At 43.1% G+C, this 25,043-nt stretch overlaps 1 protein-coding gene across 1 annotated transcript in view; it reads right to left on the bottom strand.

Moving 5' to 3' along the window:
• The window catches only part of GRIN2D (glutamate ionotropic receptor NMDA type subunit 2D), a 1,124,513-nt gene that overhangs the window by 271,682 nt on the left and 827,788 nt on the right, over positions 1-25,043 (bottom strand). Inside the window, exon 9 of the mRNA XM_077259507.1 lies at positions 5,353-5,506. Within this exon, the coding sequence (XP_077115622.1) occupies positions 5,353-5,506 (154 nt within the window). The remainder of the gene's footprint in view (positions 1-5,352; positions 5,507-25,043) is intronic.

Below are 25,043 nucleotides of genomic sequence, written 5' to 3'. Positions count from 1 at the left end.
TCATTATGCATCTAGATAAGTTCCTTGGGGGGTCTAGTTTCCAAAATGGGGTCACTTGTGGGGGAGCTCCAATCTTTAGGCACACAGGGGCTCTCCAAACGCGACATGGTGTCCGCTAAAGATTGGAGCCAATTTTTCATTCAAAAAGTAAAATGGTGCTCCTTCCCTTCCGAGCCCAGTCGTGCGCCCAAACAGTGATCCCCCCCACATATGGGGTATCGGCGTACTCAGGATAAATTGTACAACAACTTTCGGGGTCCAGTTTATCCTTTTACCCTTGGAAAAATAGAAAAATTGTTGCTAAAAGTTCATTTTTGTGACTAAAAAGTTAAATGTTAATTTTTTCCTTCCATGTTGCTTCTGCTGCTGTGAAGCACCTGAAGGGTTAATAAACTTCATAAATGTGGTTTTGAGTACCATGAGGGGTGAAGTTTTTAGTATGGTCTCACTTTTGGGTATTTTCAGCCATATAGACCCCTCAAAGTGACTTCAAATGTGAGGCGGTCCCTAAAAAAAATGGTTTTGTAAATTTTGTTGTAAAAATGAGAAATCGATGGTCAAATTTTAACCCTTATAACTTCCTAGCAAAAAAAAATTTTGTTTCCAATATTATGCTAATGTAAAGTAGACATGTGGGAAATGTTATTTATTAACTATTTTGTGTCACATAACTCTCTGGTTTAACAGAATTAAAATTCAAAATTTGAAAATTGCAAAATTTTCAAAATTTTTGCCAAATTTCCATTTTTTTCACAAATAAACGCAAAAATTATTGACCTAAATTTATGACTATCATGAAGCTTAATATGTGGTAAAAAAACAGTCTCAGAATCGCTAGGATCCGTTCAAGCGTTCTTGAGTTATTACCTCATAAAGGGACACTGGTCAGAATTGTAAAAAATGGCCAGGTCATTAAGGTCAAAATAGGCTGGGTCATGAAGGGGTTAAGAAATGGGGTATTTGAACTCTTAATCAGGGTCATTGGGATCTTTTGGGTTGTCATTATGATTTAAAAAGAGAAAACACAGTAGTTTGACAATAAATGGCTTCACCAACCACTAACCATCAATAGAGAAAAAGGTTTGGTGTTGTCATTCATATTGTCTGAAAAAAAGGCCAAGAAAGTGAAAATTCTGCACCGGGGTATGTAAGCATTTGAGCACAACTGTATATGCGAAATGTACGTCGGGTGTGGTGGACGCTACTTTTTAGGTATGAGCTTCAGATTATAGTGCGATCCTTACTTTAATTATTTATATTCATGTTGGCATGTAGGTGATTTATCGATGTATATTCACTTTGTGGTTGGTGGCTAATTAGCCCCTCTTTATACACTACCAAAATTTATCTGCACTATTTTTATACTTTATATATACCTCATTCAATAGCATACACATTTTATGGTCTTTTGAGTATTAACTTGAGCACTTGCCTCATTTATTTATGTTTGCATCTTTTTCATTTAAGCCCTCTAATATAATTGTTTACATCGGTATTTGCACTAGCTTTGCACTTAATTAATAATTTATGTACCATTCTTAACATGCTTATATATTGAATATGTGATCAATAATGTGCTTTAATTATTAAGGTATATCCCTTTATACTCTGTTATGGTACTATTAATTTAAGCTCATACTTACCCTCTTTGTGTCCTTAGTCGCACAAAATGCTTGTTGGTCTGGGTGTTCCACCTTATTGTCTCATCTGGGGTGTTTTCTCCATTTTAATCTCTTACCATGTGCATTGTTTTTTTCTGTTTGTCTAACAAATATAATTTTATCCTTTACCATGGCTGGCTAGTATTTAAAGTGTCTTTTTTGGTGTATATACAATATGAAACTTTTAGGTCCTGAACTATAGGATGTACTTTATCGCTGTTTCCTCTTATATATAATGTACAGACCAAAAGTTTGGACACACCTTTTCATTTAAAGATTTTTCTGTATTTTCATGACTATGAAAATTGTAAATTCACACTGAAGGCATCAAAACTATGAATTAACACGTGGAATTATATACTTAGCAAAAAAGTGTGAAACAACTGAAAATATGGTCTTCCAACAATCTTGAAGGAGTTCCCAGAAATGCTAAGCACTTGTTGGCCCTGTTGCCTTTACTCTGTGGTCCAGCTTACCCCAAACCATTTCGATTGGGTTCAGGTCTGGTGACTGTGGAGGCCAGGTCATCTTGTTTAGCACCCCATCACTCTCCTTCTTGGTCAAATAGCCCTTACACAGCCTGGAGGTGTGTTTGGGGTCATTGTCATGTTGAAAAATAAATGATGGTCCAACTAAACGCAAACCAGATGCAATAGCATGCCGCTGCAAGATGCTGTGGTAGCCATGCTGGTTCAGTATGCCTTCAATTTTGAATAAATCCCCAACAGTGTCACCAGCAAAGCACTCCCACACCATCACACCTCCTCCTCCTCCATGCTTCATGATGGGAACCAGGCATGTAGAGTCCATTTGTTCACCTTTTCTGCGTTGCACAAAGACACGGTGGTTGGAAACAAAGATCTCAAATTTGGACTCATCAGACCAAAGCACAGATTTCCATTGGTCTAATGTCCATTCTTTGTGTTCTTTAGCCCAAACAAGTCTCTTCTGTTTGCTGCCTGTCCTTAGCAGTGGTTTCCTTACAGCTATTTTACCATGAAGGCCTGCTGCACAAAGTCTCTTCTTAGCAGTTGTTGTAGAGATGTGTCTGCTGCTAGAACTCTGTGTGTCATTGACCTGGTCTCTAATCTGAGCTGCTGTTAACCTGCGTTTTCTGAAGCTGGTGACTCGGATAAAACTTATCCTCAGAAGCAGAGGTGACTCTTGGTCTTCCTTTCCTGGGGCGGTCCTCATGTGAGACAGTTTCTTTGTAGCGCTTGATGGTTTTTGCAACTGCACTTGGCGACACCTTCAAAGTTTTCCCAATTTTTCGGACTGACTGACCTTCATTTCTTAAAGTAATGATGGCCACTTGTTTTTCTTTACTTAGCTGCTTTTTTCTTGCTATAATACAAATTCTATCAGTCTATTCAGTAGGACTATCAGCTGTGTATCCACCAGATTTCTGCTCAACACAACTGATGGTCCCAACCCCATTTATAAGGCAAGAAATCCCACTTATTAAACCTGACAAGGCACACCTGTGAAGTGAAAACCATTTCCGGTGACTACCTCTTGAAGCTCATCAAGAGAATGCCAAGAGTGTGCAAAGCAGTCATCAAAGCAAAAGGTGGCTACTTTGAAGAACCTAGAATATAAGACATATTTTCAGTTGTTTCACACTTTTTTGTTAAGTATATAATTACACGTGTTAATTCATAGTTTTGATGCCTTCAGTGTGAATTTACAATTTTCATAGTCATGAAAATGCAGAAAAATCTTTAAATGAGAAGGTGTGTCAAAACTTTTGGTCTGTACTGTAAGTCATTACATAAGAAAGCATGTTTCCTAGCATTTCTTTTCCTGTAAACTCCAATTTCTCGCTGATTTTGAATGTTTTATTATAACTCCTTAAAGTGGAGTAGAAGTGTGACCCTATTGTTCTCAGCAAGGACTGGGAGTCAGAGATGCTTCAATATACGTCTCTGTAATAACCTCTTTTTTATCTGACTTATATCCTTAGTATACACCTCTTCAAGCACTATCCATTTTAATTCTGAAATCATATGTTTATGATCCCAAAAATCTCTTGGTACTGCTGTGTCACCAAATTATTCATTTTTGATTGTTTTTATTTGTTCCTCAATATATTTTTTTGGTCTCTTCTGTTTTTCACCATGAATTCTAGTCCCAGAGCGATGTTTAGTAAGTCACACCTGTATACTGCGCGACGTGCAGACCATACAAGGTGGTCTGGGGGGCAGTGAAAATGTTGAAATGGATGAGAAAAGTGCTGAATATAAGGAGAACAACATGGGGAAGACCCCTGGAAGGTTTTCTCTTCCCTAAAAGAGTTAATAGAGAGAGCTTTTCCCACGGTGCTAGAGGGGATCTCACAGAGGTCTCTGCAGTTCATTCCAGCTGGGAACAGAGCCTCTGTGACTGTAGGTAACCTCAATGATGTCACCAACGGTCACTGAGGTTGCACTCGCAGGAGTTCATTCCCCAGTAGTGTTGAGCGATACCTTCCGATACTTGAAAGTATCGGTATCGGATAGTATCGGCCGATACCCGAAAAATATTGGATATCGCCAATACCGATACCCGATACCAATACAAGTCAATGGGACACAAGTATTGGAAGCTATCCTGGATGGTTCCCAGGGTCTGAAGGAGAGGAAACTCTCCTTCAGGCCCTGGGATCCATATTCATGTAAAAAGTAAAGAATTAAAATAAAAAATATGGATATACTCACCCGTCCGGCGGCCGCTGGACCTTACCGATTGTAACCGGCAGCCTCCGTTCCTAAGAATGAGGAGTTTAGGACCCTCGATGACGTCGCGTCTTGTGATTGGTCGCGTGCCACTCATGTGACCGCTCACGCGACCAATCACAAGCTGCGACGTCATCGCAGGTCCTAAAAGAATTAAAATAAAAAATATGGATATACTCACCCGTCCGGCGGCCCCTGGACCTTACCGATTGTAACCGGCAGCCTCCGTTCCTAAGAATGAGGCGCCAGACTGTGCCATCCAGCTCTAGGCACGAGCATGCTGTATCTTTCAGCAGCGACCGCCAGTGCGGCACCATGCGCAAATAGTGCGCTTTCCAGGCCCTAGTTAGCGTGGTCAGTGGCGTCCGCCAGAGCGGCGCTGTACCCTCATAGTGCGGTAAATCATTAGTAGGAGTTTTCCTTGGCACCGCAGTTGCGGCGCCGAATGCTAGTGGGTCTAGAGGGACTCTAACCTTGGGGCAAGGTCCTGTGACCAGGACATTAGCGTTCACTCCACGGTATTGAGGCTCTGTGACGCAATAGAGGTTCGCTTTCTAGATACCGGTGACGTTAACCTGTGTATGTTCACATTATACCACCATATAGTCCATCATTACTTAGCAGCAGGTTCCATCTCTGCACGGTGGACCCTGGGCTGCGAACGCACCTCCTATCTCTCATTATATTATTTAGTGCATTCCGCCAGCCCTAACAGGAAGCATCTTTAATCTATGTTGAGTCTGTAAATTAAAATTTTAGTACCTGTTAAGTACATTCCTAACCATGACTCCACCATGACTGACAGCTTAACTAGGATGTCAACTTGGTGCATGATTTTGTCAGTGCATAGCTACGACATAAAACAAATATTATGAGAGGACAGAGGCATTAAACTGTCAAACCTTACGGAGTATATTTTGTTTGAAAACTAGCAATCCTCTCCAGAGGAAGGAAAAAATGATGTGTTATAGTATTACCTAAAAAAGCTGAAGGGGAGACTGTTCCGTTGCTCCTGGACACCATCACACTGATCCCTGTTTCCACAAAGGGAACCGAGAAGTCAATAATTTCAGATCGTTCCTCATTTATAGTGAGAGAGCCGATGGCCATATCGGCACGTTGGTAAAACACCTGTCAGAATAAAAGAGCAGAAATATAGTTGCTGAAACAAGAGAATGAAGAAAACTGTTCAGCAACAATACATTCTTTGATGTTGCAGAATATCGTAACTGATTATTACTAGATGTACTTTTATCATTCTGTGAAACCTAAAACAGGAAAGCATGGCTGCATTTTTTTTGTTACTTAACAAGGATTTTTTCATAATAATAATAAAAAAGGCTGCCTTCTTCATCCCCATACAATTACAAAAAAAAATGGCATGTAAAAGTTTGGGCACCCCTGGCCAAAATTACTGTTATCGTGAACAGTTCAGCAAGTTGAAGATGAAATGATCTCTAAAAGGCCTAGAGTTAAAGATGACACATTTCCTTTGTATTTTAGGCAAAAAAAAATATATTGTGATTTTTTACATTTTAAAAATTACAAAAAGGGAAATGGGCCGATGCCAAAGTTTGGGTACCCTACATGGTCAGTACCTAGTAGTACCCCCTAATAACTTGTTATGAGTCTGCATTTTCTGTGCCGATGCATCCCCGCACCTGAATAAGGCTTCTGAACATTCTTGTTTGTTCCTATACAATCGTCTCAGTCTCAGTAGACATAGACGACTGCTTGGGTATGTATATGGAGATAAGTATAATCCTCAGTTAAACATGAGAAAATGGTTTTATAGGCAGTGTGTCATACAAGATGCTATGAAATGTATCCAATCAGACAAGAATATAACTTAGACCAGTAATTAAGAACTTCTGATCCATTCATTGCCTACTGATGGATGGAACGCCATTGATTGACAAGGGATATATATCATTACTAAAAAGCATAGAAACCTGCAAAAGCTTATTAAAACTAAATATTCCTATCACAGTTCATATGTAAATCTGCTGCTAAAATTTTCCTCCAGAGGTGCACCAGTTCAAGTTGAGATTTATAAGCCTCCAATTCACGCATCTATTTTAGGCAGGTAAATGAACCATCGCATTTGCAAGCTAATTAAATAATGTCAGAGCAAAACTAATTACAGAAGAGCATTATTCGTACCACAGAGGTTATCTAATGATATGGTTTATGTAGGCTCAAAGGCACCGTGCTGCTTTATGTGTACAGGCATTCCGAGGCATTTTGTTGTCATATTTGATAACCTGATCAAGGCAAATATGATTTTTACTATAGCTTTATTAGAAAGGCAATCAAATAATAAAGGCAACAAAGTATAGGCATTCTTTTTAAAATTTTAATATAATTTGGTTTATACAAATGATAGACAAATATTTAATTACAAATATGATACATAATGAGATACTAGGTATAATAAACAAGCTTTAATTATTTAAGAAAACCTGTCATCTGATTCATGCTGCCCGATCCACAGTAGCAAGAATGAGAGTTTGGCTATTACAGCTGGGAATGGATTATTCTGAACCATTGTGGCATTTCAGAGAAAACAAATTTTTAAAAGCTGTCCACAGTCTGAGGTTCTCGGCTAACTAGTACATTGCAGGTTTCCATCAGTTTTTCCTCATTTACACACACAGAAAGAGACCAATCTGTCAAGATGAGTCAGGCGGGAAGAAGCTGCTGGACATCAGCCTTGGACAAGTCAACCAAGAGACTAAGAGCTAAGTTTTGATGGAAGTTTGGAGTAGGATGTGCCAAATTAATTAAGAGGCTCACGTCATTTAAGAATTAAGTGCATCCTATTGCATCCTCCTTACATACCTTGTCAAAAATGTTATTCCAGTCAGTAGATGAAGTAGCATTTCTGGCCAGCACTGATGCTGAAATTGATGGTCAGGAGTATCCATGATAGCCACGCACCATCCTGCCTCAGATCCTCCCAAGCTCTGGCCATATTGGCAGAGCTGTTTTAAACTGGTGTGAAAGCACCAAAAACCACAGGATACTTGCTTTGCCCAAAAAATTTAAGGCTATTTAAAGGGTTTTATGCCAGTTTTCTTGCGCTAAGGCTTTCATGTATCAACCCCATGGTTCATTGCTGACATTTCAAATTATGTTTTCTCTGAAAAACTGTAGTATTTCAGTGATAAAGAGAATTTGTTACGGTATACATGCAGATGTATCTGTGGACAGTATTGTATAAGGAAGAAACTGAGCAGAATGATAAGTGGGTTTGTTGTAAAAGATTCAGTATTCAGTGGGCAGTCATACTCAGTGACTGAGAGCTATCTCTGCATGCACATACAAGGAAGATTGTCAGTCACTGCCTAGGACCACCCTTTGGTCTCATACTGTATGTATACGAACATCAGTGATTTCAATGAAATGAATACAAGGTTTACTAAAACACTCTCACAAATATATATATATATGTATATATATATATATATATATATATATATATATATATATATATAGAGAGAGAGAGAGAGAGAGAGAGAGAGAGAATTGTAGACAAGCATCTGGCAGAATCCTAGGGCCAATTTATGGGTTCATGTTATTTAGGAATGATTAGTTGAAGTGGGTGGAATTAGTCATTCCCACACTCCAATCTAGGAGGTGCAGTTGGCTTAAAAGTGCATCTCAGCTGTTCATTCCTTGTCTGGGACTAGAGGTGCAAAAACCACTACTATTTGGGTCTGTGAGTAAAACGTGGAAGACCTGTGTATGTTGCATTGCTTAGACTCTGCAATGGGCTTTGAATATTGACTAGCTGGACCTTTCTCTTTCTCATACTTCTGTGTGGACTCTTTGCTTTTGTTATTACTTTCTGCTGGAAATTTATGGAGTTAATAAACCTTCCTGTTTGAAAAAGGAACTGTTTTCCTATGTGAACACTGCCACCTAACAAAAGAGGTAAATCCATACAATATATAGAAATAAAATCCGCTCCTCCAGCTCTATAACATCCAATCTGCAGACCAAATACAATTTTCAACATGGCAGATTATTAACCACCCCAGTGACATGGTCCTCGGTCTGGCTGAAATCGCAGAGACACTGTCCAATTCATAATGCCTATGGTTCAGGCAGGATTAATAAGTAGGAATGGGAAAACCCAAACTGTAAAGTTTGGGGTCTGTAATGAACACGTAGTGTCAGTGCACGGACCTCAAACACAGACATCCCTCTGAAGTCCGTGTTACTGTTTGGTTTCTGCAGCCTGAACATTCCAACACAGCCAGCTGACGCTTACCACTAGCTGTTCCAAAATGGGACACCTTGTGTGCAACACTGGCAGCTGCGGATGAAGTGGTAGGGCGACTGAGCTCTGTGGACGAGCTTTCGCTTCTGGAGGAGGAGGAGGGGTGTCGAATGCCTACTGCCAACTGTTTTCTAGACTGTGGGCTAGGCAGAACTGTCCCACTATGGCTGTCCCCTGTGGACCCTGCATCCACCACATTAACCCAGTGCGCCGTGATGGACACGTAACGTCCCTGGCCATGCCTACTGGTCCATGCATCTGTTGTGAGGTGCACCTTTCTACTGACTGATTGCCTGAGTGCATGAACAATGCTGTCTTTGACATGCTGATGGAGGGCTGGGATGGCTTTTCTCGCAAAGAAGTGTTGACTGGGTAGGTCATAGCTTGGTACTGCGTAGGCCATCAGGGCTTTGAAAGCTTCGCTTTCAACCAACTGGTAGGGCATCATCTGTTGTGAATTCCGTTCTCGGGCTCCCTCCTGTGGTCATGAGTGGTACTTTGTGAGTTCTGTTCATGGGCTCCCTCTGGTGGCTTTTAGTGTTATGGCTGGTCTGTAGCTGGACTCCAGCTGCCTCGTTTCCTGCTAGGCTTGCTGCCTATTTAACTCCATCTGGACCTTTACTTGTTGCCTGCTGTCGTTGTGTTCAGTACTGGTTCAGTTCTCTCTGGGACTTCCCTTGTGACCTGTCTCCTCGTGGAGAAGCTAAGTTCATGATAGTCCATTTTTGCTCATTGCTATTTGAAAATGTTTCTCAGTATGTTATGAGTTCTGTCCAGCTTGCTTATATGCTATTTGATTGCTAGCTGGAAGCTCTGAGGTGCGGAGTTGCGCCCCTCACATCGTGAGTCGGTGTGGGGGTCTTTTTGTATTCTCTGCGTGGATAACTTTTGTAGTATTTTATACTGACCGCCCAGATTCCTTGCTATCTTCTGACTATTTAGTTGTTAGCGGGCCTCATTTGCTAAAACCTATTTTCATTTCTATGTTTGTGTTTTCCCCTTAACTCACCATTATTATTTGTGGGGGGCTGCCTACACTTTGGGGAAAATTTCTCTGAGGCAAGTGAGGCTTAATTTCTCTCTAGGGGTAGCTAGTTTCTCAGGCTGTGAACGAGGCGTCTAGGCCAAGTTAGGAACGCTCCACGGCTGCCTATAGTGTGTGTTGATAGGATCAGGATTGCGGTCAGTAAAGTTCCCACATTCCCAGAGCTTGTCCTTATTTTTGGGTTTACTTATCAGGTCAGTTCATGTGTTCTAACCACCAGGATCATAACAGTACAGCAGGCCTGTAAAGTGTTAATGCATCGCAAAAGAGGGATAAGAGAAGCTCTGAGGTTTTTTTTTTCCTCTGCAGTGTGTTTAGCCTCTCTCCTCCCCTTAATCTCTGGGTGGTTCAGGACTCAGCTGCAGATATGGACATTCAAGGTCTGTCCTCTTGTGTGGATCAGCTCGCTACAAGGATACAAAGCATTCAGGATTATGTAGTTCGCAGTCCTATGTCAGCACCTAAAATACCAATTCCTGAGCTGTTCTCTGGAGATAGATCTAGGTTTTTGAATTTCAAAAATAATTGCAAATTGTTTCTTTCTCTGAGACCTCATTCCTCTGGTAACCCTGCTCAGCAAGTTAAAATTATTATTTCTTTGTTACGTGGTGACCCTCAAGATTGGGCATTCTCCCTGGCGCCAGGAGATCCTGCATTGCTAAATGTGGATGCGTTTTTTCTGGCGCTTGGATTGCTTTATGAGGAACCTAATCTAGTGGACCAGGCAGAAAAGATTTTGCTGGCTCTCTCTCAGGGTCAGGATGAAGCAGAGGTTTACTGTCAGAAGTTTAGGAAGTGGTCTGTGCTCACTCAATGGAATGAGTGTGCTCTGGCAGCGATTTTCAGAAAGGGTCCTTCTGAAGCCCTTAAGGATGTTATGGTGGGGTTCCCCACGCCTGCGGGTCTGAATGAGTCAATGTCTTTGGCCATTCAGATTGATCGGCGTTTGCGGGAGCGCAAACCTGTGTACCATCTGGCGGTGTTTTCTGAACAGAAGCCTGAGTCTATGCAATGTGACAGGATTCTGACCAGAATTGAACGGCAAAATCACAGACGTCAGAATGGGTTGTGCTTTTACTGTGGTGACTCCACTCATGTTATCTCTGATTGTTGTAAGCGCACAAAATGTTCGCTAAGTCTGTCACCATTGGTACTGTACAGCCTAAATTCATTTTGTCTGTTACTTTGATTTGCTCTCTGTCATCCTACTCTGTTATGGCTTTTGTGGATTCAGGCGCTGCCCTGAATTTGATGGATTTGTCATTTGCCAGGCGCTGTGGTTTTATCTTGGAGCCATTGCAATTCCCTATTCCACTAAAGGGAATTGATGCTACGCCATTGGCCAAGAATAAGCCTCAGTACTGGACTCAAGTGACTATGTGCATGACTCCTGCACATCAGGAGGTTATTCGCTTTCTGGTGTTACATAATTTGCATGATGTTGTCGTGTTGGGTCTGCCATGGCTGCAGGTTCATAATCCAGTCCTGGATTGGAAAGCAATGTCTGTGTCAAGTTGGGGTTGTCAAGGGGTACATGGCGATGTTCCTTTGGTGTCAATTGCTTCTTCTACTCCTTCTGAAGTCCCTGAATTTTTGTCGGATTACCAGGATGTATTTGATGAGCCCAAATCCAGTGCCCTACCTCCTCATAGGGATTGTGATTGTGCCATAAATTTGATTCCTGGTAGTAAGTTCCCTAAGGGTCGACTTTTTAATTTATCTGTACCAGAACATGCCGCTATGCGGAGCTATATAAAGGAGTCTTTGGAGAAAGGGCATATTCGTCCGTCCTCGTCACCTTTGGGTGCAGGGTGCTTTTTTGTGGCCAAGAAGGATGGTTCTCTGAGACCCTGTATAGATTATCGCCTTCTAAATAAAATCACGATCAAATTTCAGTACCCTTTGCCTCTGCTGTCCGATCTGTTTGCTCGGATTAGGGGGGCTAGTTGGTTCACCAAGATAGATCTTCGAGGAGCTTATAATCTTGTGCGTATAAAGCAGGGCGATGAATGGAAGACAGCATTTAATACGCCCGAAGGTAATTTTGAGTACTTGGTGATGCCTTTTGGGCTTTCTAATGCCCCTTCCGTGTTTCAGTCCTTCATGCACGACATCTTCTGAGAGTATCTGGATAGATTCATGATTGTGTACCTGGATGATATTTTGGTCTTTTCTGATGATTGGGAGTCTCATGTGAAGCAGGTCAGGATGGTGTTTCAGGTCCTGCGTGCCAATGCCTTGTTTGTGAAGGGCTCTAAATGTCTCTTTGGAGTCCAGAAGGTTTCCTTTTTGGGCTTTATTTTTTCCCCTTCTACTATCGAGATGGATCCAGTTAAAGTCCAGGCCATCTATGACTGGACTCAACCTACATCGGTGAAGAGCCTTCAGAAGTTCTTGGGCTTTGCTAATTTTTACCGTCGCTTCATCACTAATTTTTCTAGTGTGGTTAAGCCTTTGACGGATTTGACTAGAAAGGGTGCTGATGTGACTAATTGGTCTTCTGCGGCCGTTGAGGCCTTTCAGGAGCTGAAACATCGGTTTTCTTCGGCTCCTGTCTTGCGTCAGCCTGATGTCTCTCTTCCCTTTCAGGTCGAGGTTGATGCTTCTGAGATTGGAGCAGGGGCTGTCTTGTCACAGAGCAGCTCTGATGGCTCGGTGATGAGACCATGTGCTTTCTTTTCTAGAAAGTTTTCGCCTGCCGAGTGGAATTATGATGTTGGTAATCGGGAGTTGTTGGCAATGAAGTGGGCATTCGAGGAGTGGCGACATTGGCTTGAGGGAGCCAAGCATCGCGTGGTGGTCTTGACGGATCACAAGAATTTGATTTATCTCGAGTCTGCCAAGCGGTTAAATCCTAGACAAGCTCGATGGTCGCTGTTTTTCTCCCGTTTTGATTTCGTGGTTTCATACCTTCCGGGCTCAAAGAATGTGAAGGCTGATGCCCTTTCTAGGAGTTTTGTGCCTGACTCTCCGGGAGTTTCTGAACTGGCTGGTATCCTCAGAGAGGGGGTGATTTTGTCTGCCATCTCCCCTGATTTGCGGCGGGTGCTGCAGGAATTTGAGGCCGATAGATCTGACCGTTGTCCACCGGAGAGACTGTTTGTCGCGGATAGATGGACCAGTAGAGTTATTTCCGAGGTTCATTCTTCGGTGTTAGCGGGTCATCCTGGGATCTTTGGTACCAGGGATTTGGTGGCCTTCTTTGTCGCGGGATGTGCGTTCCTTTGTGCAGTCCTGTGGGATTTGTGCTTGGGCCAAGCCTTGCTGTTCTCATGCCAGTGGATTGCTTTTGCCTTTGCCTGTCCCGAAGAGGCCTTGGACGCATATTTCCATGGATTTTATTTCGGATTTTCCAGTCTTTCAGAGGATGTCTGTCATCTGGGTGGTTTGTGATCGTTTTTCTAAAATGGTCCATTTGGTGCCCTTGCCTGTTACCCTCCTCCTCTGATTTGGTTCCGCTGTTTTTTCAGAATGTGGTTCGGTTACATGGTATTCCAGAGAACATTGTGTCTGACAGAGGGTCCCAGTTTGTGTCCAGATTTTGGCGGTCCTTTTGTGCTAAGATGGGCATTGATTTGTCTTTTTCTTCGGCCTTCCATCCTCAGACGAATGGCCAAACCGAACGTACTAATCAGACCTTGGAAACTTATCTGAGATGTTTTGATTCTGCTGATCAGGATGATTGGGTGACTTTTTTGCCATTGGCTGAGTTCGCCCTCAATAATCAGGCTAGTTCCGCTACTTTGGTTTCGCCTTTTTTTTGTAATTCTGGTTTTCATCCTCGTTTTTCCTCAGGTCAGGTTGAACCTTCTGACTGTCCTGGGGTGGATTCTGTGGTGGATAGGTTGCAGCAGATTTGGAACCACGTGGTGGACAATTTGACGTTGTCACAGGAGAAGGCTCAGCGCTTTGCTAATCGCCGTCGCTGTGTGGGTCCCCGACTTCGTGTGGGGGATTTGGTATGGTTGTCTTCTCGTTATGTTCCGATGAAGGTTTCCTCTCCTAAGTTCAAGCCTCGTTTCATCGGTCCTTATAAGATTTTGGAAATCCTCAACCCTGTGTAGTTTTGTTTGGACCTCCCAGCATCATTTGCCATTCACAATGTGTTCCATAGGTCATTGTTGCGGAGATATGTGGTGCCTGTGGTTCCTTCTGTTGACCCTCCTGCTCCGGTCTTGGTCGAGGGAGAATTAGAGTATGTGGTGGAGAAGATCTTGGATTTTCGTGTTTCGAGACGGAAGCTTCAGTACTTAGTTAAATGGAAGGGCTATGGTCAGGAAGATAATTCCTGGGTTGTCGCCTCTGATGTCCATGCGGCCGATTTGGTTCGTGCCTTTCATTCGGCTCGTCCTGATCAGCCTGGGGGCTCTGGTGAGGGTTCGGTGACCCCTCCTCAAGGGGGGGTACTGTTGTGAATTCCGTCTGGGCTCCCTCTGGTGGCCTTTAGCAATACTGCGGGTCTGGAGCTGGGCTCAGCTGCCTCATTTCCTGCTATGCTGGTTCCTATTTAATTCCACCTGGACCTTTACTTGTTGCCTGCTGTCGTTGTATTCAGTACTGGTTCTGATCTCTCTGGACTTCCTTGTGACCTGTCTCCATCTGGAGAAGCTAAGTCTTGCTAGTTCTTGTTTGCTCATATTTCTCTTGAAAATGTGTCTCAATATATGATTACTTCAGTCCAGCTTGCTTATATTTGATTTTTCGCTTGCTGGAAGTTCTGGGGTGCAGAGTGCGCCCCTAACATCGTGAGTCGGTGTGGGGGTTCTTGTATTTTCTGCGTGGATGTTTTAGATAGTTTTTGTACTGACCGCACAGATCCCTTGCTATCTTCAGTCTATTTAGTGTTAGCGGGCCTCATTTGCTTAAACCTGTTTTTCATTACTACGTTTGTATTTTCCCCTTAACTCACCGTTATTATTTGTGGGGGGCTGTCTAAAACTTTGGGGTTATTTCTCTGAGGCAAGTGAGGCTTGCTTTCTCTCTAGGGGTAGTTAGTTCCTCAGGCTGTGACGAGGCATCTAGGTTTTTAGGTAACGCTCCACGGCTGCCTTTAGTGTGTTTGGATAGGATTAGGGTTGCGGTCAGTATAGTTTCCACATCCCCAGAGCTCGTCATAATATTCAGGTTTATCTATCAGGTCAGTTTGGTGATCCTACCACCGGATCATAAAAGCCTCCACAACTTTTGACTAACCTCAATACTATCATTGCAAATACATAATTGTAAACACATCCCTGTTGTTTTTATCTCCCCCACCTCATTGTGGATTTTAAGTTGTGACGAGCAGGATGTTTTTTTTGTTAATTTATTGTTATCGCTGTTACTCACTGTAGATTGTAAGCTGTGACGACCAGGGTTGTTTTATTTGGGTTGAATTATTGTATTATTGTTATCATTGTTACTTAGGACTGCTGTGTTTTAAACTGTTAAACTGTAATAATATTTGCGCTATATAAATAAATATAAATATTATTATTAGAACACAGACAAACAGGATGGAGACATTAATTACGGCATCATTGCCGCTCAACATCTTGGTGGATTCCTCAAAGTTTTGGAGGATGGTACATATGTCTGACATCCATGTCCACTACTGAGATCTTATGTGTGAAGTCAGAAATGAATACTGATGGCCTTGTTGATGCTTATAGTCACCAACTGCCCTCTTCTGCTCACAAATCCTTTCCAACATCTGCAGTGTAGAGTTCCAATGTGTGGGGACATCACACACCAGTTGGTGAGCCATAAGCTGCAAACGCTGATGAAGCACAACAAGGGCAGATGAAGCTCTAGCTGACTTTCTAAAATGGGTACACAGGGCGATGTACTTTCCCTAACAGATATGGCACCTCCGTTTTGCTTATCCTAAACCATTGAGCAATTAGGTTAAGCACATAGGCCAGGCATGGTACGTATGTGACCTTGCCTCACCTCAGAGCAGCCACCAGGTTCCAGCCATAGTCACACATGACCATGCCTTGCTGTACATTCAGCGGTGTCAGCCACAGATCTCACTACTTTTTCACAGCTGTCCACAACTATTCAGCATTGTGTGGTTTGTCACTTAATCATAGTAGCTTCAGCACAGCCTGTTGCCGCTTGGATGAGGCAGTGTTGCAGTGCTTCCAGGTTGAGACTAATGTGCTACCTTCGGAGATGGAGGCTGAAGAGGAGGAGGAGGAAGTGCAGGAGCTGTAGACTGGGGGCAACTAAGATTGACTTAGGGAATGCAATATTCAGGGTTGGGAGTACGTGCACCATCCCAAGCTTGAGCTGGTTCCCAGCTTACACTATAGCAACCCAGTGTGCCGTCAGAGAGATATAATATCCTTGCCCACAAGCACTTGTCCACATGTCGGTGGTTAGGTAGACTTTCCCAGTAACAGCATTGTGGAGGGCACAGGTAATGCCTGTGTAATGCCGGGATGGCACACTGGGACAAATAGTCCAGCAATGTTTGGGGCCTCGGAGTGATCCTCGACTATGCCCTCTCTTTCAAGCTACATATCCAAGCATTTACCTCCTCCTGCCCACTACAACTCAAAAACATTTCATGGATATGTACATTACAAGAAAATGCAAAAACTTGTGTGCAAGCCCTCATCATCTCCTGCCTCGACTATTGCAACCTTCTACTCTCTGGCCTCCCCTCTAGCACTCTTGCACCTCTCCAATCTATCCTAAACTCTGCTGCCCAAGTAAACCAACTGTCCCTCCTTTATTCCCCAGCCTTTCCTCTGCACCAGGCCCTTTACTTCCTTCCTATTGCCCAGAGGTTACAGTTCAAAACACTAACTATGACAGACAAATCCTTCCACAACCTGTCTCCTCCATACATCTGTGACATGGTCTCCCAGTGTCCAACTGGATCATGGCTTCCTCTACACTAACCCAGTGTGTCATCATCGAAATGTACCATCCCTGCCTACAAGCACTGGTCCATGTGTCCTTAGTTAGGTGCACTTTCCCAGTATCAGCATTGTTGAGGGCCCGGGTACTGTTGTGTGACATGTGCTTTCTTGTGCAATGCCATGACAGCAGACCGGGAGAAATTGAGGCGGCTAGGGGCCGAGTACCTTGTGACAGTCTTCACTATCAGGTTGCTGAAAGCTTCTGTCTCTATTTCAAGCGCAAGCAGATGAGAAATGTGTGAATTTAGAACTGTGGCCAGTGTGTGACGTTGGCTGCTTATTTCCACTTGCGTTCCAAGGATTGGGGTATGGACAACTGAACGCTGCGCAAGGACAAGGACGTGGACATGCTTGATGATTGTGGCAGTTGAGTTTGTGTGCAACTACAGATGCACGGCAGGAGGCATCTTTGTATGTACCATGGACAGGGGATTGGCTTGCACGCACAACAGCAGAAGAAGCAATGGTATCACCAGCAGACACTGTTCATGGAGCCTGGTGCTCGGCCAACAAAGTCGGGTGCTTTGCTGCCATGTTTGCTGGTGGTGCTTAGGCTGGTAGTTTTGCTACCCCTACTGATGCGGGCATGGCCGGTGGTGCAAATGGCCTTTTTGTGGTTATCAGAAGAGTCTTTAAAAAACCAGACTGTTGAGGGGACATTCACTATCTTCATCTCACACACCACCTCCTAACCTCGAACCCTGTCTTTCAGCATTCCCCAAGGCTCAGTTCTAGGACCCCCTACTCTTCTCCATCTACACCTTCAGCCTGGGACAGCTCATGTAATGGCACGGGTTGCAATATCATCAGTACGCTGAAGATCTACCTATCGGTACCTGTTATCACCTCCTTACTGACCAAATCACACAACTTCCTGCTATTTCATCCTTCTTGTCTGCTTGCTTTCAAAAAATGGACATGGACAAAAAGAAGTACATCATCTTTTAACCATCTCACGCTAAATAGACATGAGAGCTGTGGATGCATCATTCGGTACCACTTTAGTAAGAGGGAAAGTTTGCCAAAGAGAAAATGATTTTCCAGACATTCACGGCCTTTTATGCACATTTTTTGCAGTGGTGATCTTCATCTACTTGGTGTGGATGTGGTAAATTTCAAAGTCGTTATCAATACCATCATCGCCCATATCTTGTAAAGAGGAAATCTGGTGTTTCCCAGGGTCGTGGTTATCTACATTTTGTGGGATTTCTTTTTAACAGTGTTCGTTACACTAGAACAAATAATTTTCGACTGTGACATTTGGATATTATTGGTAATATATATGGGTATGAAGATGAAGAAGCTTAAGCCATGGTTGTGTTTATAGTGCACTCCTCTTTAAACTTAGTTTTTCACAAACATCCATCAGTTTGTTTGGTTTTACTACAAAACTAATCTGCTTTCTCTAATTCAGCATGTCACGGACATGTTGCTCTTTGCCCTTTAGACAGACACGTGCGTCTTTGGCACTTGATTTTTGATGGGCAATTTTTAGATCGAATCTCACACGCGCATCTGTTACACCGATCTTATGGTCTTATTTTAATGTATAAATATATGAGGGGACAGTACAAAGACCTTTCTGATGACCTTTTTAATTATAGATCTGAGACAGGGACAAGGGGGCATCCTCTACGTCTGGAGGAAAAAAGGTTTAAGCATAAAAAGAGACGCAGATTCTTTACTGTAAGAGCAGTGAGACTATGGAACTCTCTGCAGTATGATGTTGTAATGAGTGATTCATTACTTAAATTTAAGAGGGGACTGGATGCCTTTCTTGAAAAGTATAATGTTACAGGTTATACTAGATTCCTTGATAGGGTGTTGATTCAGGGAACTAGTCTGATTGCCTTATGTGGAGTCGGGAAGAATTTTTTTTCCCCAATGTGGAGCTTACTCTTTGCCACATGGTTTTTTTTTCCTTCCCCTGGATCAACATGTTAGGGCATGTTAGGTTAGGCTATGAGTTGAACTAGATGGACTTAAAGTCTTCCTTCAACTTTAATAACTATGTTACTATGTTACTATGGTCTTCTGATGGGCATGAAACACATTCTGGTAATTGGTGGTGGGGTGGCTGAATGATTAATCAATGTAGGCTGTATCCAGGATCTCATACCTCCCATAGCCCCCGCTGTTATTAATCATGCAAGTTCCCATTCCTGTCAGCACCATGGCCCTTTTCCTGATCACTTCATCCAATGATTTGTCCGCCATATTTTTACTAAAGGTCTGCACCTTCCCAGCAGCAACTGTGTAGGAAACCACTTTACAGTTTTGCAAGGTGTTTATGATGCCCCTAAACAATTTTTTTTTTTTTATTTACCCCCATAGGGAAATATTTGTCAGGTCAGCCCATGCACTTAGTGTATGGGCATTTCAAGTCTAGGAGACCAGCTCCTTTAAATTGTGACTTTTTTTAATGAGGCATTCCTCCACGTCTTATCATCTACCGCCACTAGAACACCAGGGTGAATGTGTTCTATACTGCTACAGCCAGTCAATGTTTTGGCAAGGGTGTCTATGATCCCCATAAAAAAATGTTTAAAAAATATACCTCCATGGGGAAATGTTTGCCAGCCCATACACTTAGTGTATGGGCATTACGAGTCTAGGAGTCCCGTTCCTTTGTAATGGGAAAAAAACAATTATGTGGCCCTCCTCCATATTTCTTCTAAGGGGGGATTGGGGTGCGTGAAAATTTGGGTCAAGGCGGCCCTTGCATTCAATGCATAAGGAAACTGTATGGCAGGACCAACTGAAGACTGTGAAGTGGGTTTTCCTGTGGCCTTCCAGTACCTGGGTTCAAAGCCTTATTGGGGTGCATATGACTTGATAGCAGGGCAGGCCTTGCATTCAATACATCATTTTTTCAGGAAGACCTCCTGTACCTCTTGTGAAAGGGGTATTGGAGTGCATCGTAATTCTTGGCAGCCCAGCCACTCACTGCATAGGCAATAACAGCATAGGAGACATACTGTTTAATAATGGCCTTTTAAGAATATTAATGCCGCCTGATGCCCCTCTAAATATAGGGTTTGTGACTTTAAGAGTCCCTCCTTCATAAATGAAACAAGATGTGTCTCCTTATGTGTCACACACCACATGGTCAGCTAGGGTTGTTAAATGTTACAATGACATTTCCCAGTGAATGCATTTGTAATGGTTAAAAGCAATGTTAAAGTAGAAAAACGCATCAAAAACGCAGCATGTGAACATAGCCCAAGTGGTGGAGGAACATTTTGGTCTGGGGTATATTATTTTGCCTTATATACAAGTCATTAGCCTGGAAAGGATGTACCTTAACATATTTCCCAGCAAAATCCATTTTGGTTACGTTTTTGTATGTTTGTTTGTGCACCTGTAAAAATGGCGTGAAACCCTGACAACATTGCTTACAGCTGTGACCTAGGAGGCAGAAAAGCTTACAGGGGCGATGCCCATGATGACCCTGTGTCATTTAGCTGTGTTTCCATCATTTTTTGATGTTTTTAGACTTTAAAAGGACCCCCGGGGGGCGGATCTCAGTAAAAATACTTGGGTTTCCGATAGACTTACATTGGGCTCGTTGCTCGGGTCGAATACCCAAGTATTCCAATTTGCTCAACCCGAGCAACGAGCACCCAAGCATTTTAGTGCTCGCTCATTACTAATGATTAGCAATAGATTGTTTTGTGAGCATAGGATGTAATTTTCCCCGGCAGCATGTCTTGATTACACAGGGAGATGTGCTGTCGAGAACAATGATTTTTTAAATATACCTAAGACTGATTCAGATGTCTGTGATATTTCACATTCAAATTTCACGACTATTTTTAAAGGATTTCATCAGTTTTAAGTCAGCGCGTAAATTTTTCCCATTAGAGTTTAGTCAAAGTTACATCAGGTTTTTTTAGATGAAAAAATGATCCAAGTTTCTCCTATCAAACTGGTTGTAAAAAACGGACAGCATACAGCTGGCATCCGAGTGGTGTCTAATTATTCCAGGGCCCCATTTACTTGAATTGGTGCTTTTGATCCAAGATTCATTTGGTCCGTTTAAATACATAGAGATGAGAAAAGCTCCATAGACTATAAGAGGTATGATTTCTAGCCATAAAAAACTGCTATAATTATTATGCGCAAAACAGATGTCTCATTGAGCCCATAAAGATCATTTTACACAACAAACGAGCATTGTGGTCTTTGATCTGACGATTTGCAGCATGTTTTCATTGCGCGGATAAGAACGTTTGGTCATGATGATCGGCCACTGTAAATGCAAACTAAGCGGGAAAACAGTAGTGATTATAAATAACTTTTTGCTATGTTTGCTATGTAGCATGAGTTGCAGGGTTTAAACCTGTGCTGCCGACGATACCAGCATTTGGAGTAAGGGTATTCCGAAATGGATCCCAGCATTGAAGAGGTTTAATTAGTCAACATATGGCTTGTCCTGATGAAGTAGTAGTAGACTTCGAAACGCGTTGTCTAGTAGATTGCTACTAAAACTCTTTGATCGTGGGATCCATTTCTGAATATCTTTGATCCAAGATACTGGTATCGTCACCAGTGCAGATTCAAACCCCGCAACTCATCTTACCCATCTAATAGCATTAAATTGAGGGTGTGCAGCAGCTTATTTTCCAAAAACGCTTTAACTGTTGTACTCACACAACTGGACCAGGTGAGTTTCAATTTCTCTTGTGTCATATTGGATAAGACCCTATTTTCACTAATTGTTTTTTCGACAATATCTTCCTCAGTCTTTGCTACATAGCGTTCTGTTGTGAATTTGGATTCTGGGCTCCCCCGGTGGCTACTGGTGGAATTGAACTGGTGTTTTCATCTTCTCTGTTCACCTGTTCCCATCAAGATGTGGGAGTCGCTATATAACCTTGCTGCTTTGTTAGTTGCTTGCCGGTCATCAATGTTATCAGAAGCCTCTCTGTGCTTGTTCCTGCTCCTAGACAACTACTAGATAAGTTGGACTCTTGTCCATGTTTGTTTTTGCATTTTTGTTCCAGTTCACAGCTGTAGTTTCGTTACTGTGTCTGGAAAGCTCTTGTGAACAGGAATTGCCACTCTGGTGTTATGAGTTAATGCCAGAGTTTTAAAGTAATTTCTGGATGGTGTTTTGATAGGGTTTTTAGCTGACCATGAAAGTGTTCTTTCTGTCTTCTGCTATGTAGTAAGTGGACCTCAAATTTGCTAAACCTATTTTCATACTACGTTTTGTTATTTCATCTTAATTCACCGCCAATACATGTGGGGGGGCCTCTGTCTCCTTTCGGGGTATTTCTCTAGAGGTGAGCTAGGACTTATTTTCCTCTGCTAGCATTATTTAGTCCTCCGGCTGGTGCTGGGCATCTAGAATCAACGTAGGCATGCTACCCGGCCACTGCTAGTTGTGTGTTAGGTTTAGTTCATGGTCAGCTCAGTTCCCATCTTCCAATAGCTAGTTCCTATATATGCTGATGCTATGTTCTCTTGCCATTGAGATCATGACAGTTTGACCGGCCCACAAAGTGTTAATTGTTTGGGCTGAAGCAGGAGATAGAGAAGTGTTTAAGGGAAATTTTTTTTTTTTTTTTTTTTTTTCCCTTCAGAGTTTTGCTGTCTAGCCCTTAATTGCTGTCTAGCTGCTTCTTACCTCCTCTTAACCCTTGAATGGCTCTGTGTCCACCTGTTTGTAATGGATCTTCAGAGTGTAACTGCAGGTTTGAATAATCTCGCCACGAAGGTACAAAATTTGCAAGATTTTGTTTGTCATGCACCTGTATCTGAGCCGAGAATTCCTTTGCCGGAATTTTTCTCGGGGAATAGATCTGGGTTTCAGAATTTTCGAAATAATTGCAAATTATTTTTGTCCCTGAAATCTCGCTCTGCCGGAGACCCTGCACAGCAGGTCAGGATTGTGATTTCCTTGCTCCGGGGCGACCCTCAAGACTGGGCTTTTTCATTGACACCAGGGGATCCTGCGTTGCTCAATGTGGATGCGTTTTTTCTGGCCTTGGGGTTGCTTTATGACGAACCTCATTTGGAGCTTCAGGCAGAAAAAACTTTGATGTCCCTATCTCAGGGGCAAGATGAAGCGGAAATTTACTGCCAAAGATTCCGTAAATGGTCTGTGCTTACTCAGTGGAATGAGTGCGCCCTGGCGGCGACTTTCAGAGAGGGTCTCTCTGATGCCATTAAGGATGTTATGGTGGGGTTCCCTGTGCCTGCGGGTCTGAATGAGTCCATGACAATGGCTATTCAGATCGATAGGCGTTTGCGGGAGCGCAAACCAGTGCACCATCTGGCGGTGTCCACTGAGAAGTCGCCAGAGAGTATGCAGTGTGATAGAATTCTGTCCCGAAGCGAGCGGCAGAATTTTAGACGGAAAAATGGGTTGTGTTTCTATTGTGGTGATTCTACTCATGTTATATCAGCATGCTCTAAACGCACTAAAAAGCTTGGTAAATCTGTTTCCATTTGCACCTCACCGTCTAAGTTTATTCTATCTGTGACCCTGATTTGCTCTTTGTCATCTATTACCACGGACGCCTATGTCGACTCTGGCGCCGCTTTGAGTCTTATGGATTGGTCCTTTGCCAAACGCTGTGGGTATGATTTAGAGCCTTTGGAGACTCCTATTCCTCTGAAGGGGATTGACTCCACCCCATTGGCTAATAATAAACCACAATACTGGACACAAGTAACTATGCGTATTAATCCGGATCACCAGGAGATTATTCGCTTTCTGGTGCTGTATAATCTACATGATGATTTGGTGCTAGGATTGCCTTGGCTGCAATCTCACAACCCAGTCCTCGACTGGAGAGCTATGTCTGTGTTGAGCTGGGGATGTAGGGGGCCAAGTGGTTCTCTAAGATTGACCTTCGTGGGGCGTATAATTTGGTGCGAATCAGGCAGGGGGATGAGTGGAAAACCGCATTTAATACGCCCGAGGGCCACTTTGAGTATTTAGTGATGCCTTTTGGTCTTTCAAATGCTCCGTCAGTTTTCCAGTCCTTTATGCATGATATTTTTCGCGATTATTTGGATAAATTTATGATTGTGTATCTGGATGATATTCTGATTTTTTCGGATGACTGGGACTCTCATGTCCAGCAAATCAGGAGGGTTTTTCAGGTTTTGCGGTCTAATTCTTTGTGTGTGAAGGGTTCTAAGTGTGTTTTTGGGGTACAGAGGATTTCCTTTTTGGGATATATTTTTTCCCCCTCTTCCATTGAAATGGATCCTGTCAAGGTTCAAGCTATTTGTGATTGGACGCAGCCCTCTTCTCTTAAGAGTCTTCAGAAATTTTTGGGCTTTGCTAACTTTTATCGTCGATTTATTGCTGGTTTTTCGGATATTGCTAAGCCATTGACCGATTTGACTAAGAAGGGTGCTGATGTTGCTGATTGGTCCCCTGATGCTGTGGAGGCCTTTCGGGAGCTTAAGCGCCGTTTTTCCTCTGCCCCTGTGTTGCGTCAGCCTGATGTAGCTCTACCTTTTCAGGTTGAGGTCGACGCTTCTGAGATCGGAGCTGGGGCAGTGTTGTCGCAGAAAAGTTCTGACTGCTCCGTGATGAGGCCTTGTGCCTTCTTTTCCCGTAAATTTTCGCCCGCTGAGCGGAATTATGATGTTGGGAATCGGGAGCTTTTGGCCATGAAGTGGGCTTTTGAGGAGTGGCGCCATTGGCTTGAGGGGGCCAGACATCAGGTGGTGGTATTGACGGACCACAAAAATTTGATTTATCTTGAGACCGCCAGGCGCCTGAATCCTAGACAGGCGCGCTGGTCATTATTTTTCTCTCGGTTTAATTTTGTGGTGTCATACCTACCGGGTTCTAAGAATGTTAAGGCGGATGCCCTTTCTAGGAGTTTTGAGCCTGACTCGCCTGGTAACTCTGAGCCCACAGGTATCCTTAAGGATGGAGTGGTATTGTCAGCCGTTTCTCCAGACCTGCGGCGGGCCTTGCAGGAGTTTCAGGCGGATAGACCTGATCGTTGCCCACCTGATAAACTGTTTGTTCCTGATGATTGGACCAGTAGAGTAATCTCTGAGGTTCATTCTTCTGCGTTGGCAGGTCATCCTGGCATTTTTGGTACCAGGGATTTGGTGGCAAGGTCCTTCTGGTGGCCTTCCCTGTCACGAGATGTGCGAGGCTTTGTGCAGTCTTGTGACGTTTGTGCTCGGGCCAAGCCTTGTTGTTCTCGGGCTAGTGGATTATTGTTGCCCTTGCCTATTCCTAAGAGGCCTTGGACGCACATCTCGATGGATTTTATTTCAGATCTGCCTGTTTCTCAGAAGATGTCTGTCATCTGGGTGGTGTGTGACCGTTTCTCTAAGATGGTCCATTTGGTTCCTCTGCCCAAGTTGCCTTCTTCTTCCGAGTTGGTTCCTCTGTTTTTTCAAAATGTTGTTCGTTTGCATGGTATTCCTGAGAATATCGTTTCT

This window comes from Ranitomeya variabilis, chromosome 4 (genome assembly GCF_051348905.1).
Source record: "Ranitomeya variabilis isolate aRanVar5 chromosome 4, aRanVar5.hap1, whole genome shotgun sequence".
In the NCBI taxonomy this organism is placed as follows: Eukaryota; Metazoa; Chordata; class Amphibia; order Anura; family Dendrobatidae; genus Ranitomeya; species Ranitomeya variabilis.
Note: the sequence above shows the minus strand (reverse complement) of the source record. Positions and strands in the feature narration are given on the sequence as shown.